The 19,629-nt window shown below is 41.8% G+C and overlaps 1 protein-coding gene across 1 annotated transcript in view; it reads right to left on the bottom strand.

Annotated features, from left to right (window-relative positions):
* Window positions 1-14,200, bottom strand: part of PRSS12 (serine protease 12) — a 356,030-nt gene extending 341,830 nt beyond the window's left edge. The window contains exon 1 of the mRNA XM_073639827.1: window positions 12,636-14,200. Within this exon, the coding sequence (XP_073495928.1) occupies window positions 12,636-13,056 (421 nt within the window). The 5' untranslated portion in view covers window positions 13,057-14,200. The remainder of the gene's footprint in view (window positions 1-12,635) is intronic.
* Window positions 14,201-19,629: the final 5,429 nt, after the last annotated feature.

Genomic DNA, 19,629 nt, shown 5'->3' with positions numbered 1-19,629 from the left:
GTGAGGAAGGAAGGTGAGTATAAGTGTTTATTTTTTTATGTGTAAAGTGATTGGGACACACATACCAGGATTGGGGGATGAGGAGGCCATACATACCAGGATTGGGGGATGAGGGGGCCACACATACCAGGATTGGGGGATGAGGAGCGCCACACATTCCAGGATTGGGGGATGAGGGGGGCCACACATACCAGGATTGGGGGATGAGGGGGCCACACATACCAGGATTGGGGGATGAGGGGGCCACACATCCCAGAATTGGGAGATGAGGAGGCCATGCATACCGGGATTGGGGGATGAGGGGTCCACACATACCAGGATTGGGGGATGAGGGGGCCACGCATACCAGGATTGGGGGATGAGGGAGGCCATGCATACCAGAATTGGGGGATGAGGGGGCCCACACATACCAGGATTGGGGGATGAGGGGGCCCACACATACCAGGATTGGGGGATGAGGGGGCTTACACATACCAGGATTGGGGTGATGAGGGGGCCATGCTTACCAGGATTGGGGAATAAGGAGGCCATGCATACCAGGATTGTGGGATGATGAGGCCCATACATACCAGGATTGGGGGGATGAGGGGGCCATGCATACCAGGATTGGGGGGATGAGGGGGCCATGCATACCAAGATTGGGGATAAGTGGGCCATGCTTACCAGGATTGGGGGATGAGGGGGCCATGCATACCAGGATTGAGGGATGAGGGGTGCATGCATACCAGGATTGGGGGATGAGGGTGCCACACATACCAGGATTGGGGGATGAGGAGGCCATGCATACCAGGATTGGAGGATGAGGAGGCCATACATACCAGGATTGAGGGATGAGGAGGCCATGTATGCCAGGATTGGGGGATGAGGTGTAACATGTGTGCCAGGATTGGGGGATGAGGGGTGCCATGTGTACCAGGATTGGGGGATGAGGGGTGCCATATGTACCTGGATTGGGGGAATGAGGGGTCCACACATACCAGGTTTGGGGGATGAGGGGGCCGCGCATACTAGGATTAGGGGATGAGGGAGGGCACTTTTATTGGCATCATACTTTATGGGGCAATGAAAGAGGAATCTAGAACTTCAGCAGGAGGAAAAATACTATGTAAAGGCTGGAAAGTTGTGAGATCTGCTCTTCTGTGACACAGATAAATATTTGTTTATTTTTTTTTTTAGATTAGAGTATCTGCTATGGAGCCCCATGATTTCTATGTACGCCCCTGTGCACACCTTTATAAAGGGTGTGATATCTTTAGGGTACACCATCTCTCATTACACAAATACACGTCACCTGGTCTGCTTCACACCAATACTCACTTAACTAATAATTATGCACACTATAAATATATATAACTTTAAGGGTAGGTTAATTTTAACATTGAGAGATAGAATATCCAAAAAAAAAATCAAGAAAATCACATTGTATAAATGATATACATTTATTTGCATCTTGCAGTGAGAAATAAGTATTTGACTGGCAAACAGATCTTAATACTTGGTGGCAAAACCCTTGTTGGCAAGCACAGCAGTCACATGTTTTTTGTAATTGATGATGAGGGTTGCGCACATGTCAGGAGGAATTTTGGTCCACTCCACTTTGCAGATCATCTCTAAATCATTAAGATTTTGAGGCTATCGCTTGGCAACTCGGAGCTTCAACTCCCTCCATACGTTTTCTATGGGATTAAGATCTGGAGACTGGCTAGGCCACTCCATGACCTTAATGTGCTTCTTTTTGAGCCACTCCTTTGTTGCCTTGGCTGTGTGTTTTGGGTCATTGTCTTGCTGTAAGACCCAGCCACGACCCATTTTTAATGTCCTGGCGGAGGGAAAGAGGTTGTCACTCAGGATTTTATGGTACATGGCTCCATCCATTCTCCCATTGATGAGGTGAAGTAGTCCTGTGTCCTTAGCAGAGAAACAGCCCCAAAACATAATGTTTCCACCTCCATGTTTGACAGTGGGGATGGTGTTCTTTGGGTCATAGGCAGCATTTCTCTTCCTCCAAACACGGCAAGTTGAGTTAATGCCAAACAGCTCAATTTTTGTCTCACCTGACCACGGCACCTTCTCCCAATAACTCACAGAATCATCCAGGTGTTCATTGGCAAACTTCAGACGGACCTGCACATGTGCCTTCTTGAGCAGGGGACCTTGCGGGCACTGCAGGTTTTTAAACCTTTAAAGCATAATGTGTTACCAATGGTTTTCTTGGTTACTGTGGTCCCAGCTGCCTTGAGATCATTAACAAGTTCCCCCCGTGTAGTTTTAGGCTGATCTCTTACCTTCATCATGATCAAGGATACCCCATGAGGTGAGATTTCGCATGGTGCCCCAGATCGAAGTTGATTGACAGTCATTTTGTATTTCTTCCATTTTCTTACTATTGAGGCAACAGTTGTCTCCTTCTCACCCAGCGTCTTACTTATGGATTTTGTAGCCCATTCCAGCTTTGTGCAGGTCTATGATCTTGTCCCTGACATCCTTAGAAAGCTCTTTGGTCTTGTCCATGTTGTAGAGGTTAGAGTCTAACTGATTAATTGAGTCTGTGGACAGGAATCTTTTATACAGGTGACTATGTAAGACAGCTGTCTTTCATGCAGGTAACAAGTTGATTAGGAGCGTCTAACTGGTCTGTAGAGCCAGAACTCATACTGGTTTGTAGGGAATCAAATACTTATTTCTCACTGCAAAATGCAAATAAATTTATCTAATTTATACAATGTGATTTTCTTGATTTTTTGGGGGATATTCTATCTTCCAATGTTAAAATTAACCTACCCTTAAAATTATAGACTGTTCATGTCTTTTTCAGTGGGCAAACTTACAAAAACAGCGAGGGATCAAATAATTATTTTCTTCACTATATACATACATATATATATAAATGTATTACTATAGTATATATATATATATATATATATATATATATATATATATATATATACATATATATACTGTATACAGTACAGACCAAAAGTTTGGACACACCTTCTCATTTAAAGATTTTTCTGTATTTTCATGACTATGAAAATTCTACATTCACACTGAAGGCATCAAAACTATGAATTAACACATGTGGAATTATATACTTAACAAAAAAGTGTGAAACAACTGAAAATATGTCTAATATTCTAGGTTCTTCAAAGTAGCCACCTTTTGCTTTGATGACTGCTTTGCACACCATTGGCATTCTCTTGATGAGCTTCAATGGTAGTCACCGGAAATAGTCTTCCAACAATCTTGAAGGAGTTCCCAGAGATGCTTAGCACTTGTTGGCCCTTTTGCCTTCACTCTGCGGTCCAGCTCACCCCAAACCATCTCGATTTGGTTCAGGTCTGGTGACTGTGGAGGCCAGGTCATCTGGCGTAGCACCCCATCACTCTCCTTCTTGGTCAAATAGCCCTTACACACCCTGGAGGTGTGTTTGAGGTCATTGTCCTGTTGAAAAATAAATGATGGTCCAACTAAACGCAAACTGGATGGAATAGAATGCCGCTGCAAGATGCTGTGGTAGCCATGCTGGTTCAGTATGCCTTCAATTTGGAATAAATCCCCAACAGTGTCACCAGCAAAGCACCCCCACATCATCACACCTCCTACTCCATGCTTCACGGTGGGAACCAGGCATGTAGAGTCCATATGTTCACCTTTTCTGCGTCACACAAAGACACGGTGGTTGGAACCAAAGATCTCAAATTTGGACTCATCAGACCAAAGCACAGATTTCCACTGGTCTAATGTCCATTCCTTGTGTTCTTTAGCCCAACCAAGTCTCTTCTGCTTGTTCCCTGTCCTTAGCAGTGGTTTCCTAGCAGCTATTTTACCATGAAGGCCTGCTGCACAAAGTCTCCTCTTAACAGTTGTTGAAGAGATGTGTCTGCTGCTAGAACTCTGTGTGGCATTGACCTGGTCTCTAATCTGAGCTGCTGTTAACTTGCGATTTCTGAGGCTGGTGACTCGGATAAAGTTATTCTCAGAAGCAGAGGTGACTCTTGGTCTTCCTTTCCAGGGGCGGTCCTCATGTGAGCCAGTTTCTTTGTATCGGTTGATGGTTTTTGCAACTGCACTTGGGGACACCTTCAAAGTTTGCCCAATTTTTCGCACTGACTGATCTTCATTTCTTAAAGCAATGATGGCCACTCGTTTTTCTTTACTTAGCTGCTTTTTTATTGCCATAATACAAATTCTAACAGTCTATTCAGTAGGACTATCAGCTGTGTATCCACCAGACTTCTGCACAACACAACTGATTGTCCCAACCACATTTATAAGGCAAGAAATCCCACTGATTAAACCTGACAGGGCACACCTGTGAAGTGAAAACCATTTCCGGTGACTACCTCTTGAAGCTCATCAAGAGAATGCCAAGAGTGTGCAAAGCAGTCATCAAATCAAAAGGTGGCTACTTTGAAGAACCTAGAATATAAGACATATTTTCAGTTGTTTCACACTTTTTTGTTAAGTATATAATTCCACATGTGTTAATTCATGGTTTTGATGCCTTCAGTGTGAATGTACAATTTTCATAGTCATGAAAATACAGAAAAATCTTTAAATGAGAAGGTGTGTCCTAACTTTTCGTCTCTACTGTATATATACATACACTGCTCAAAAAAATAAAGGGAACACATCCTAGATCTGAATGAATGAAATATTCTCATTGAATACTTTGTTCTGTACAAAGTTGCTGACAACAAAATCACACAAAAATCATCAATGGAAATCAAATTTATTAACCAGTGGAGGCCTGGATTTGGAGTCACCCCCAAAATTAAAGTGGAAAAACACACTACAGGCTGATCCAACTTTGATATAATGTCCTTAAAACAAGTCAAAATGAGGCTCAGTATTGTGTGTGGCCTCCACGTGCCTGTATGACCTCCCTACAATGCCTGGGCATGCTACTGATGAGGTTGCAAATGGTCTCCTGTGGGATCTCCTCCCAGACCTGGGCTAAAGCATCCGCCAACTCCTGGACAGTCTGTGGTGCAATGTGACGTTGGTGGATGGAGCGAGACATGATGTCCCAGATGTGCTCAATCGGATTCAGGTCTGGGGAACGGACGGGCCAGTCCATAGCTTCTATGCCTTCATTTTGCAGGAACTGCTGACACACTCCAGCTACATGAGGTCTGGCATTGTCCTGCATTAGGAGGAACCCAGGGCCAACCGCACCAGCATATGGTCTCACAAGGGGTCTGAGGATCTCATCTCGGTTCCTAATGGCAGTCAGGCTACCTCTGGCGAGCACATGGAGGGCTGTGCGGCCCTCCAAAGAAATGCCACCCCACACCATTAATGACCCACTGCCAAACCGGTCATGCTGAAGGATGTTGCAGGCAGCAGATCGCTCTCCATGGCGTCTCCAGACTCTGTCACATCTGTCACATGTGCTCAGTGTGAACTTGCTTTCATCTGTGAAGAGCACAGGGCGCCAGTGGCGACTTTGCCAATCCTGGTGTTCTGTGGCAAATGCCATGTGTCCTGCACTGTGTTGGGCTGTGAGCACAACCCCCATCTGTGGACGTCGGGCCCTCATACCACCCTCATGGAGTCGGTTTCTAACCGTTTGTATAGACACATGCACATTTGTGGTCTGCTGGAGGTCATTTTGCAGGGCTCTGGCAGTGCTCCTCCTGTTCCTCCTTGCACAAAGGCGGAGGTAACGGTCCTGCTGCTGGGTTGTTGCCCTCCTACGGCCCCCTCCACGTCTTCTGGTGTACTGGCCTGTCTCCTGGTAGCGCCTACAGCCTCTGGACACTACGCTGAAAGACACAGCAAACCTTCTTGCCACAGCTCGCATTGATGTGCCATCCTGGATGAGCTGCACTACCTGAGCAACTTCCGTGGCTTGTAGAGTCTGTCTCATGCTACCACGAGTGTGAAAGCGCAACCAACATTCAAAAGTGACCAAAACATCTGCCAGAAAGCATTGGTACTGAGATGTGGTCTGTGGTCCCCACCTGCAGAACCACGGGAGTGATTCAAACATAACACCGAGCAGCTGTAACTACTCGGTGCTCGCCCGAGCATACTCGGCGAAAGGGTTAACAAGACATACTCAGAAACCCTCCATCTTCTTTGGGAAACGCATGTTAAAAGTTTTTGATGCATTTTTGGAGAGTTTTGTTTCCTGTAGCACTTTTAATTGGACAGTGCTTAATTTGGAGCGTTTTCAAAATATGAAGTGAAGAAAAACGCTCATAAGACTGAACATATCAACAGGAAAGTGGTTTTACAATAGACATTAATAGAAAGAGTCTTCCAAGCATTTTTTGAGATTTCTCAAGCCTTTTTTTTGACTTGGACCTACTCCAAAAAGTTCCTAAAAAAACTGTGTGCACATACCCTAACAACCTGATTAATTGCAATATTAGAGTAGTAATGTGACCGAGAATTCCACAAAATTGTCCAGCAATTCTATTTGCTGTTTAAGGTAGTCTGCATTCTGCCTATAAAGTCACAGAGACTCCCAGCTTGTGTATAATGACCAGAAACAGAATAATAACACCATGAATTCCTCTTACTTGTAAAGGAAATAATTCTGATTTAGCACACACAATATGGGTACATTCCCGCGTTCAGGATTTGCTGCGGTTTTGATGCTGCAGAGTATCCGGACCATTTCCGCACCTATTATGCATATTATGCAAATTAGCGGACATGCATTTTATGTCTTTTAGACAAGTGGATTTTTCTCTTTAATGCAAGTCTATGGGGAAAATTCACATGCGGACCCGCAAGAGAAATTGACATGCTGCTTATCTGAAAGACGCGCCGCATGTCAGTTTCCACAGGTGATCTGCAGGTACACATAGGCCCACAGTTGATCCCATCCACTATGCTGTAACATCTGGCCACTATGTTTTTAATACTGCATAAATATACAGCGTCAAAACCGCAGCAAATCCTGAACATGGGAACGTAGCCTATCTTTTATCTGAGTAATATTAAGGCATGCAATATTTCTTCTTCCTCTTCCTATTACTATATTCTTCCAGTATATAGTGGTACTATATTCAGTAAATTTTTACAATGTATCAATTTGTACAGGCCCCTGCCGTAAGAGCAGCTCACAATCTAATTTTCCTATTTTAGGCCTATGATTGAAAATCATTTCTATGCTAACAGATCCAGCGAGCATTTTAGACACAAAATCAATTCTGTTTTTATGCTACTTGCTGACAATCTACAGCACATACTGGTTTTGGGTCTAAGGTTTAGGGATTGAGGTTCAATATTAAACATTGCTATTGGCTATTTTTTTCACTTGCTCAAATCATATGAGTTAAGACAAGTTTTCTGCTTCAAGAAATTCTAAACTTTATTTCCAGTGAGTCCAATAGCAAAAGTATTTAATAATGCTATTACATAGCTTTTTAACAACTTTACCACCTTTTATTTTTTCTGTTTTTATTTTTTTCTCCCTGTCTTCCTAGAGCCATAACTTTTTTATTATTATATACACTACCGTTAAAAAGTTTGGGGTCACCCAGACAATTTTGTGTTTTCCATGAAAACTCATACTTTTATTTATCAAATGAGTGGCAAAATGATTAGAAAATATAGTCCAGACATTGACAAGGTTAGAAATAATGATTTTTATTAGAAAGAATAATTTTCTCCTTCAAACTTTGCTTTCGTCAAAGAATGCTCCCTTTGCAGCAATTACAGCATTGCAGACCTTTGGCATTCTAGCTGTTAAATTGCTGAGGTAATCTTGAGAAATTTCCCCCATGCTTCCTGAAGCCCCTCCCACAAGTTGGATTGGCTTGATGGGCACTTTTAGCGTACCATACGGACAAGCTGATCCCACAACAGCTCAATGGGGTTGAGATCTGGTGACTGCGCTGGCCACTCCATTACAGAAAGAATACCAGCTGCCTGCTTCTTCCCTAAATAGTTCATGTATAATTTGGAAGTATGCTTTGGGTCATTGTCCTGTTGTAGGATGAAATTGGCTTCAATCAAGCGCCGTCCACAGGATATGGCATGGCGCTGCAAAATGGAGTGATAGCCTTCCTTATTCAAAATCCTATTTACCTTGTACAAATCTCCCACTTTACCAGCACCAAAGCAACCCCAGACCATCACATTACCTCCACCATGCTTGACAGATGGCGTCAGGCACTCTTCCAGCATCTATTCAGTTGTTCTGCGTCTCACAAATGTTCTTCTGTGTGATCCAAACACCTCAAACTTTGATTCCTCTGTCCATAACACTTTTTTCCAATCTTCATCTGTCCAATGTCTGTGTTCTTTTGCCCATATTAATCTTTTCCTTTTATTTTCCAGTCTCAGATATGGCTTTTTCTTTGCCACTTTGCCCTGAAGGCCAGCATCCCGGAGTCGCCTCACTGGCGTTTTGCATGTACTATTTAATGAAGTTGCCAGTTGAGGAGCTGTGAGGCGTCGATTTCTCAAACTAGAGACTCTAATGTACTTGTCTTGTTGCTCAGTTGTGCAGTGGGGTCTCCCACTTCTCTTTCTACTCTGGTTAGAGGCTGTTTGTGCTCTCTGAAGGGAGTAGTACACACCGTTGTAGGAAATCTTCAGTTTCTTGGTAATTTCTCGCATGGAATAGCCTTCATTTCTAAGAACAAGAATAGACTGTCGCGTTTCACATGAAAGTTCTCTTTTTCTGGCCATTTTGAGAGTTTCATAGAACAAACAAATGTAATGCTCCAGATTCTCAACTAGCTCAAAGGAAGGTCAATTTTATAGCTTCTCAAATCAGCCAAACCATTTTCAGCTGGGCTAACATACTTGTGCAAGGGTTTTCTAGGGTTTTCTAAACATCCATTAACCTTCTTACACAGTTAGCAAACACAATGTACCATTAAAACACTGGAGTGTAGATATTGCAATAAAAACAAGACGTTTGAAGCTAGAATAGTCATTTACCACATTAACAATGCATAGAGTGTATTTCTGATTCATTTAATTTACAAAAATAATGAAATTTCTAAATGACCCCAAACTTTTGAACGATAGTGTACAGTATATATATATATATATATATATATATATATATATATACACACACACATTTTTTTTTATATATATATATATATATTATCAATATGGCCATGTGATGGCTTGTTTTTTGCGGGACAAGGTATACTATTGAACGTCACTATTGGTTTTAACATATCGTGTACTGGAAAACAGGGGAAAAAATTCAAAGTGTGGTGAAATTGCAAAAAAGGACAATTTCTTAATTGTATTTTTGTTTGTTTTTTACCATGTCCACTAAATGCTAAAATTTATCTGCCATTATAATTCCCCAGGTTGTCACGAGTTACCAAACATGTATAGGTTCTTTATATTTCAAATGGTGAAAGAAAAATCCAAAGTTTGCAAGAAAAAAAAAAGTCGTCATTTTCTGAGACTCGTAGTTTCTCCATTTTTTGGAATCTTGGGCTAGGTGAGGACTTATTTTTTGCGCTCTGAGCTGACGTTTTTATTGATAGCATTTTGGGTAGGTCTTTGGATTGCCTGTTATTGCATTTTATTGCAATGTTGCAGCGACTAAAAAGACGTAATTCTGCCGTTTTGATTCTTTTTCTCATTACGCCATTTACCAATCAGATGAATTATTTTTATATATTGTTAGATCGCGTGATTCTGAACCCGGCAATACCAAATATGTGTATATTTGATTTTTTTATTGTTTTATTTTGAAAGGGGGGTGATTTGAGCTTTTATATTTAAAAAAAAAAATTTATATTTTTAAAAACATTTCTTTTTACTTTTCACATGCTTCAATAGTCTCTATGGGAGACTAGAAGCTGTGATCTTCCGATCGCCAGTGCTACACACAGCAGGATGTAGCAACAATGCTCACTTGCTATGAGCGCCGACTGCTTGGCGGCGCTCATGGCATCCCGGCAATGATAACCACATGGGTGGGATTAGTGACCCGCTTCCGGCATGCGCATGTTAAATGCTGCTGTCAGAGTTTGACAGGAGTGTTTAACATGTTAACAGCTGCGGGTGGATTGCGATTCCACCCGCGGCTGTTAGGGGCATATGACAGCTGTACATATCAGCTGTCATGTGCCCGAAAATATGCGGGCTCAGCGCCGAAGCCCGCATGGAGTGCAGTGATACGACCTTGGTTGTACTCATACGTCCAAGGTTAAGGGGTTAAAAGAAACTGCATTAAAACACTTGACTTGAGTCTCATGTACATGGCAGAGCTATGGGTATTGGCCTGTATTGGCCTGTAACAAGATGCATAGTCTGATTCTGCTTGCCGCCATATGGTCCGTTTGTATCGTACCATATTACAAAGATATTCTTCTCCCCTAGAAAATATGCTTATGCAGGATAATATCTATTTGAAGGAGTTGTCAGGCATATAATTTTGATGACCTATCTTCAGGAAAGGTAATCAATATCTGATCGGAGGTGGACGGATGTAAACATTGATTGGAGCTAAACAGCACAGTTACATTCAATGTGTAGTTTCCCCTGCTAACAACTGCAGATCAGCTCTTATTCTTCAAAAGAATAAAAGCAGATCTGCAGTTCTTTTGAATAGGAGCAGATCTGCAGTTCTTTTGAATAGGAGCAGATCTGCAGTTCTTGGCAGTGGGAACTACATATTGAATGTAGCTGTGCTGTTCAGCTCCAATCAATGTTTACATCTGGCTGCCACCAGAGCTAATAACAGATAATCGGTGGGGGTACCAGATGCAGAACCCCTACCGATCTTATATTGATAACCTACCTCAGGTCACCAGTATCATATGCCTGGACAACTTTTTTATATGTAATGAAAAATGACACACTTTTTCAGTTTGAATGCTTATGAATCCAATAGAAAAGTCCTAAATTTGTCTCTGTATGAAATTAGGAACATACAGTGTTATAGTATGGTCCCTTATACTTCTATAGGTGCTGTACAATAACTTTAAACACCTCAGTTGCATGGAGCATATATGTGTTTGTGCATAAGACCCTAGTTACATAGTAAGGCCTCATTCAGACATCAGGTTTTTAAATATTTGAGAGAAACTAAGTTTCATCAGTGATTTTCAGCAGAGCTTCATCAGAGAGTCATCAGAGTTTGGTTACAGTTTCATTAGTTTTTTTTCACTGATGAGAAAAAAAAGTTTCTCCACCTTCTCCTATCCAGGAGACAAACATCCACTCAAGACTCGTAGATATTCACCAATGTCCTAAAGTATGTGAAACCATCTAGTTCAGTAAAACAGATGCTGCCATAAAAAAATCCCATGTCCTCTGCCAATTTATTCAGCTATTTCATTTACTTGGAAACTAGATAACAACCATTCTGGTCACCATTATTGTTAATAGTTTATCTAACCCCCTGAACAGCACAGACAACAGACAAAGGCACATCATTGTATAAATGCAATATGTCAGATTTACCGTTCAGTGGTATGGGAAAACTGGGCGAAAAAGAGTAAGGAAAATGGGGAAAAATATTGACTAGCCCAGAAAATGTACCCGACAATATGACCATCATTACTCATCTGCTGAACAGTAAACCAATCAGGTTATACGGCAATACCATAGAATAGGATGTGTAATTGCTAAGTGAATCAGACTTGCCATTCAGGAATGTGGGAAAGCTGTGGAAAAGAACCTGTTGAAGTTGTAATAATACTAATACCATATTTGCTGGCTTTCTCAGAAATGCTGAAACTCAAAACAAACTATACTGAATATTAACAATTTGATAGCAAAAGATAAAACATATAAATCTGTTAAAAGTTTTTTTTTTGAGTTGTCCTTTTTTTGGGAATTATTAGGAACAAAATGTTAATAAAACCCTTATGTATCATTACTCTAAAATATTAATTACATATACTCTTAAAGTCTGCAGTATTTTTAAGTCTTGGTTGTAGAAGAGCAGCACCAACTGGATTATCCTGCCATGCTCGGCTTTGACTTTAGAAGTTTACTATCTCCTTTCTAAAGTTTGCTTTTCGTAGGCCACAGTGATATAAAAAATAAAGCACCGTGCTCCTCACATAAGAAGCAATGCCAGCGACAGGCTCATAAAATGAGACAATATTTGTCCTCATACATAATATATAGATCAGCCTTTCAGTTAGATAATATTGTCTTATGCAAGCTAAAATGTCATAGTTCTCAGAGGGAGAGAAATAAAACAATGCCAGTTTTTGACAATTTTATGCTATCCAGGTCTCTTTGCTTAGAATAATATTGTTTTTTCCATTAATCATTTTACACAATATATTTCTCTTTTTCACGATCCATTAACACTTATAGTTCCAGATTTCCGTGAGTTCCCAAAATTTTCAGATTTTGCCTGTATCCAGCTTCCATGCATGATTTATACCATGTTTTTTACATTTATATTCTACTGAACATATGTTTTATGCCAGTAAAAGTCCTTTTTTTCACTAGACAACCTCATATATATCTTGCTGACAGAGTTTCCTATCTCCATAACACTTGGTAGAAACTTTCCTAGTAAACTACATAACTTTCGTGCGATTACTAGTAGTAATGTTAAAGACAGGTCAAATTTCATTTTAAAATATATCAGATGTTCGAAATATTTCACACATTCCATAGAGGACATAAAGGTACACATTGCCTGGAGAGCGTGACGTACAGAAAAAATGACTCACCTTGTTTGCAGTCACAGTAGCCCCAGTCAACTCTGCCATGGTTGTTCCTGAAGAAGCACCAAGGCTTACTCCTCCCATCTGGGTTCCTACAGAAGTTGTGATCACCTAGTCCTTTCCCAGGTGTCCTCTCCAAGAAGGTAGGGATTTCAACCCAATTTAGACAATCTGCGCCAAACTCGGTTACATTAATATAGTCACCTATAGAGCCCTCTTTGCCTTTGTACTTTGTACAACCTGTGTGATGGTGATGAATTGGTAGGTGATGGTGCGGTTGAGGATGCTGGGCAGGTTGAAGAGCCTTGCGAAGTGACTGATGATGTTGGAAAAGATGATAAATGGGTGAAGTGGAAGACTTATCAAAGCAGACCCCTATGGGGATGCTCCCTAAAATTAGAGCAACAGCAAAGCAGGTTATTGTCATGCTGCCAGCACTGTCTGTTTTGTTCCATCTCCACCACTAACCTAGTCCTGAAACTGATGGGGGAGGTGGAGCTGCCACTTCCCCCTAATCCCATCCAGCCCATTTCATATTCATGCAGGAAGAAATACAGGTCTTCAGAGCAGAACTCTACAGAGTAAAACCGGGCTGACAAAAGAGAGACCAATCCTCAGTTAAGGAAAAGGGAGAAGCAGAGGAAAGAGGAGGAGGGAAAGGAATATGTGGGCTAGGTTACTTATTGTAAGAGAAACAAGTTCTATGGGATGGACAAAAACAATTTAAGATTCCTAACAAGTCACATAAGGCTGCGTGCTTGCATGTGTCAACAGTGAAGGAACCATGTCAGTTTCCATACAGGTGCTGTGCCAAGTTGTATGCTGGCATGTAGTTATAGATAAGTGCAAAGTGAGCCTGCCAGTCCTCAGCTTGTGGTGGTTACAGGCAGCTAAATCCATGCGTTTCTTTGGGTTTACTTCTGTGTCAACAATTCTGAACGTATATTAGAGACAGATGCTTCAGATCTCTATTCCCCCTTTTCCAGCAATTGTAGCACAAAACTTAAAAGCAAAGACAAAACATCAATCATAGGCAATATGTGATAGCTAGACGTATAAGCTCACTCCATTTCTAAAAACTTTTAGGAAAGTAAAATAAATCGGTTACAAAATAACCCAGGAAATAAGTACAATAACTAGTATAAAGCTTTCGAAACTATTAAAATACCAGACAGGAATGTCAGAAAATGGTAAAGAAAAAAGTCCTGGAACAACATGTGAATTTCCCAAGATTTTTTTTTCAGCATGGCCATATTTCTCCTCCAAGTAGGTGATTTGTTCTTTTAGTAGGAAACCTTTAAGAAATGAGATATGAAGAATACTTATTCATGTCTTTCTCTTTTCCAGGCTCCAGGCAGATTGGTGATCTCAGTGCAGGGCAATAGCTGCAGGTGAGATGATCTGTCAGGATTTTTCAGTTGTGCCAGCAGCAGGCTGGTGGAGATGTAACTTTGTGTTCTGTTAAAGAGCTCATTACGCTTCCCATAGTTCTTTCTTCTCCTGCTGTTAGTGCTGCTATTCCCAAAGAACTTGCATTGCCCAGATTTATTGATTGAAAGGCTCTTAGTTCACTTACTGGAATAAAAGCAGTGGGCTGTGTCTCATGTAGGAGTCTGTTCTCTCCAGCTGTTTTAAAGAGTATGCATCCAGGCAAAGCGCAGCCAGTCAGCTGGTCAGATGATCCCGCTCCTAGCAATGCAGATAGTATTTCAGTCATCTTCTTAATGTGCTGCAAGTGACAGAAATAAAGATCAACCTAAACTCTGCCCCAGTGCTTTGTTTCTTGAAGCAAAACTAGTTCAGGAAAAAGCTACTAAATGTTACATTGTGTAGTTATTAAATGCCAATTGTTTTCTGTGTGGATTGCAATCACATAAACATCTTACAAAAATTTCATACAAATACAATAGAAGATGAGGTAAAGAACTGAAATAACAATAAGCGCAATAGGGTTTTATCCGAGTTACAGTGGGGAGACCAAAGGGAATGGTACTCCCCTAGTATGCATGTGTGACCACAACCACTAAAGGCTGCTGCAGACCACACACAGATAAATCAACTAAAATGGAATGGAAGGCTTAATTCTGCGGTATATCAAGGATGGAGGATAAAAGCGGTATCTAGAATTGCCGTTTATTAGTCAACGCTTTTCGAAGTTCAAAACTTCTTCATCAGGACAACCATTGTCGTTTGTCCTGAAGAAAAAGTTTTGAACTTTGAAATACGTTTTGGATACTGCTTTTATACTTTATCCTTGATCTACCAGCGGCGCAGAATTAACCCTTTCATTCCTTTTTGGTTGATACAAATACAATAATCTGAAAGATAATAATAATAGTTATTCTTTAAAAGGGCAACACAGTGGGTCATATGCCTCCATGGACAACATCTACAAGGAGTTTGTATGTTCTCCCCGTGTTTGCTTGTTTTGCCTCCAGGTACTCCTGTTTTCTCCCACACTCCAAAGACATACAGATAGGGACTGTGAGCCTCAATGGGGACAGTGCTGGTGATATCTCTAAAGTGCTGTGGAATTAATGGCTCTGCTTAAGGCTGTGTGCCCACGATGCGTTTTTAATGCGTTTACGCAGCGTTTTTGCAGCTGCGGAAACGCATTAAAAACGCATGGTAGAAGGGCAGGAATGTTCCCCAATGATAATCCGCATGTGCTGTGCACATGCTGCGGAAATTTCAGCTGCAGATTATCATTGCGGAAAAAAACGCAGCACTACCAATTATTTTGCGGAAGTGCTGCGTCTTCGCCGCCATTGACTTGCATTAGACCGCATGGATTACGCATCACTGTATATGTAGATGCGTAATCCAAGCGTTCTAATGTGCGGATGGTACACGGGTGTAGAGGAGAGTCTCATCCACACCTAGGTACCATTAAAAATCTGTAAAAAAAGAATAAAATAAAAAATAAATATTTACTTACCTTCTGGCGGCCCGCGCACCGCTCCTACTTGCTTCCCGGCACTTTGCAGTGAATTGAAGGACCTGCATTGACGTCAGAGTCATGTGACGGGTCACGCGACGTTGACGTCGGCAGGTCTTTCAATTCACTGTTGCCGGCAAGGGAGAACGGAGTGAGCGGGACACCGGGGGCCATCGGAGGGTAAGTATATATTTATTTTTTTATTTTTACCACTCTCTCGGGTCACACTATATAAATCCATGCTGTTTGCATGGATTTATATAGTGTGACCTAGTTGTCACAAGCACTTTCCAAGTGATGCTATCAATCCACATGCGGAAATGTCAGTGGGTAACCGCTCCATTTCCGCTTGTCTCTGGCAGGAAAACCCATGTACAATCCGCATGTACAATCCGCATGAGTTTTTTCTGCCAGGGAGATGCAGAAACGCTCAGGAAAAAATCCTGAGCATTTCTGCATCGTGGGCACATAGCCTAAGTGAGTAAAATAAATAAATAAAAATATAGAGAACATGTCGTAAGAAAATAACATACTCTTTAAAGAGGTTGTCCGGTCCAAATCTATAAGTCTGCAGTCACTCTGTGTGACTGCAGACTTATGAATCCCCCAGTACATGCACTGTGCACTGCAAGGATTTACCGGTTTCAGACACGTTATACATACTCCTGGCCAGTGGGCGTGGCCTCGCTCCATACACTTGTATTTCATAAGGCAAGTGTATGGAGAGCAAGGCTGTGCCCACTGGCCAGGAGTATGTATAACGCATACATACGCCGATTGGCTGGGAGTATGTATAACGCATACATACCCTCCGGTCCTGGGTCTGAGCCGGCAAATCCCCGCAGATCACAGTACGTGCGCTGGGGGGATTCATGAGTCTGCAGTCACACAGAGTGACTGCAGACTTATCGATTTGGATTGGACAAGCCCTTTAATCAAAGATTTTATGCTAAGTTTATTTGAAACATTTTTGGTAATTTTTTTAATCAAAATCTCTATTTAAAATAAAAATTAGACATCCTGCAGTTTCTACAATGGCCATTTGGGGCTATTCTAGACTTTAATACAGATCAGGAGTGGACATACCGTTGATGCAACCTGTGCAGCCGTACAGGGGCCCCATAGGTAAGGGGGCCCACTCATACCTCCAAAGAAGGGCATTATGATGACCTGTGAGACTGCAAAGGGCCCATATACATAATGTTCTTGTACAGGGGCCTTTTTCTGTGTCTGCCCCTGATACAGATTGTTCTATAAAAATAAATATTGCCAACATGTTTTCAAAACACATTTAAAACTCTGAAGGGGGCGTTCCATTTTTGCAAAGCCGCTGAGTTCACTGATTGGAGCCATGCTGTTAATCTCACGTCACTGGACCCAAAGAAGATGAGTACAGTAAGGTTTGTTATGCTACTATGTATGGGGGCCTCACGTTTATGTCGGAGCAGAAGAGGATCCAGCCTGTTGGATTTTGTGCGGTTTTGTCTTTGGGGAGATCCTCTGGAGGAGTCTGGCGGCAGCTCTCTTGTAGAGAACACAGGAATGCTCAAGCTGAGCATTTCTGGATATGGGGGAGTCGGGAGAGATTATTTTCAGGCAAACGAACGCTTGGTTGACAATTATCTAATGTGTATGGCCAACTTAAGTTTTAGTATCTTGTTTTCATATTTTATTACATTTTGCATTATGTGGTATGGTGTCTCAAGATGAAAAATTTTATCCCTTAGGCCGCATTCACACATCCATGTCAAATATGAATCATAATTCATGGACCTGCTGCAGGTCTCCTGACCCAAACTTTACAGCCTTGTAGATATTTATATATACAGTATGTATGATGGCTTGCAAAAGTATTCACCCACTTGGCTTTTTACCTATTTTGTTACATTGCAACCTGTGTTTAAATATTTTTGTAATCTGATTTTTAGTCTAAGTTGGTGAAGTAAAGTGAGAAGAATATAGGCATAAATTAAGTATATGGCATTAAATAACTAAAAATTGGCATGTACATATGTATTCACCACTTTTGCTATTAAGCCCCTAAAAATTTTTTGTGCAAGCAATTACCTTCATAAGTCACAGGCTTAGTGAAAGGAAGTCAACCTCTGTGCAATCTAAGTGTCACATGATCTGTCAGCATATACACACCTTTTCTGAAAGGCCACAGAGGCTGCAACACCATTAAGCAAGAGGCACCACTAACCAAACAACAGCTTGAAGACCAAAGAGATCTCCAAACAAATCAAGGATAAAGTTGTTGAGAAGGACAAGTCAGGGTTGGGTTAAAAAAACAATCTCTGATGATCCCTCGGAGCACCATCAAATCCATTATAATCAAATGGAAATTACATGGTGCCACATCAAACCTGCCAAGAGAGGGTCACCCACCAAAACTCTCAGCCCAGGCAAGGAGGGCATTAATCAGAGAGGCAGCACAGAGACCAAAGGTAACTCTGAAAGCTCTTGAGAGTTCCCAAGCAGAGACTGGAGTATCTGTCCATACGACCACAATAAGCCATACACTCCATAGAGGTGGCCTTTATGGAAGAGTGGGCAGAAAAAAACGCTTTGAGTTTGCCAAAAGACATGTGGGAGACTCTCCAAATGTATGGAGGAAGGTGCTGTGGTCAGATGAGACCAAAATTTAACTTTGTGACCACCAAAGTAAACGCTATGTCTGGCGCCAAACCAACACAGTTCATCACCCCAAGAACACCATTCCCACAGTGAAACATGGTGATGGCAACATCATGCTGTGGCAGAGGCGTAGCTAGGGGTTCAGCTCAGGGGGAGGCGAAACACATCTGATTGGGCCCCTAACCAGGTAATTGTGTATACAACTACGGTGGTGAACCCTGATCATGGATATAGAGGAACCTCAGCAGATGACTGCCCTGTTACTGAAAATAAATCTCTACACAAAGACCAACAGTGGTAGACACCAGTCCTGCAGACCATACAAGCAATAACAGTACATGTATATATAGTAACTTACAGCTGACATTCTTTCTGGTGGAGTAGTTCATTTTCCTGTCTTTCCCATCTGGCCCAGACCTATATGACAACTTCTTCCAGCCAGGACTCGTCTGCAGAGATTACAGCACAGACACATTTTACTTCTCACATTTCAGGCACCGTCTCCATTTATTCCCAACCTGCACAAACTCCTCATCCTGCTGATACCCCAATACTGAGCCGCTGCTGCCATATGTGTCCATATTACTGCACCTGCTGTGTAGTACAAAACCAGAGCTCCTCTTAGTTCCGCACATAATAATGCCCACCACTGTGTCCCTTAAAAATAATAATGCCTCATTTGTGCCCTCTAGATTGTAAAATTGCTCCCTTGAAAAGATTAATGCTCTGTGCAAATACCCTAGAAAAATGTCCATATTTTGCCCCTTTGTTGGTTACAATACTCTTGAGTGCCTCTATAACAATAATGCTTCTTAAGTGCCCACTAGACATATAATAGTGTCCACTGGGTCCCAAATATACAGCTCCCATATATACAGTATGATGGGCCCATAGCTCCCCTATACACAGAACCACCGTCAGTAGATGAATACAGCACTACCGCCACACTTTTCCTCTTCTGCATACTGCTCACAAGATACTGTACCTTCACATTAACATCCCTCACATACAATAAAAGTCCCTATAAACTTCGGCTCTATAAGGCACTTTTACCTTTCCCATTTCGGCAGCATAGTGACAGCCACAGTAGGGAACCAGTGGCAGAAAGGTGACTGCCTCAGCCGGGTGACGACCTTTGATCAGTTATGGATTGGTACATTTGTTCACGATCAGGACCACTGTCAGTACATGAATCCATTACCAGATCCATTGTCAGTACATAATTCCAACTTCTCCATACTGTGCCCCTAGTTCTCCATATTGTCCCCAAAGCTCTCACCTCTCCATACTGTCCCACCACACTCCCATCTCTACATACTGTGTCACCAATTCTCCATACTGTCTCCCATGCTCTCACCTCTCCATACTGTCCCCCCACAGTCCCATCTTTACATACTATGCCCCCGGTTCTCTATTTTCCCCAAA

Source organism: Phyllobates terribilis, unplaced genomic scaffold (assembly GCF_046119375.1).
Source record: "Phyllobates terribilis strain yellow unplaced genomic scaffold, ASM4611937v1 Scaffold_1__5_contigs__length_1240528914, whole genome shotgun sequence".
NCBI lineage: Eukaryota > Metazoa > Chordata > Amphibia > Anura > Dendrobatidae > Phyllobates > Phyllobates terribilis.
This window is presented reverse-complemented; position numbering and strand designations above follow the sequence as displayed.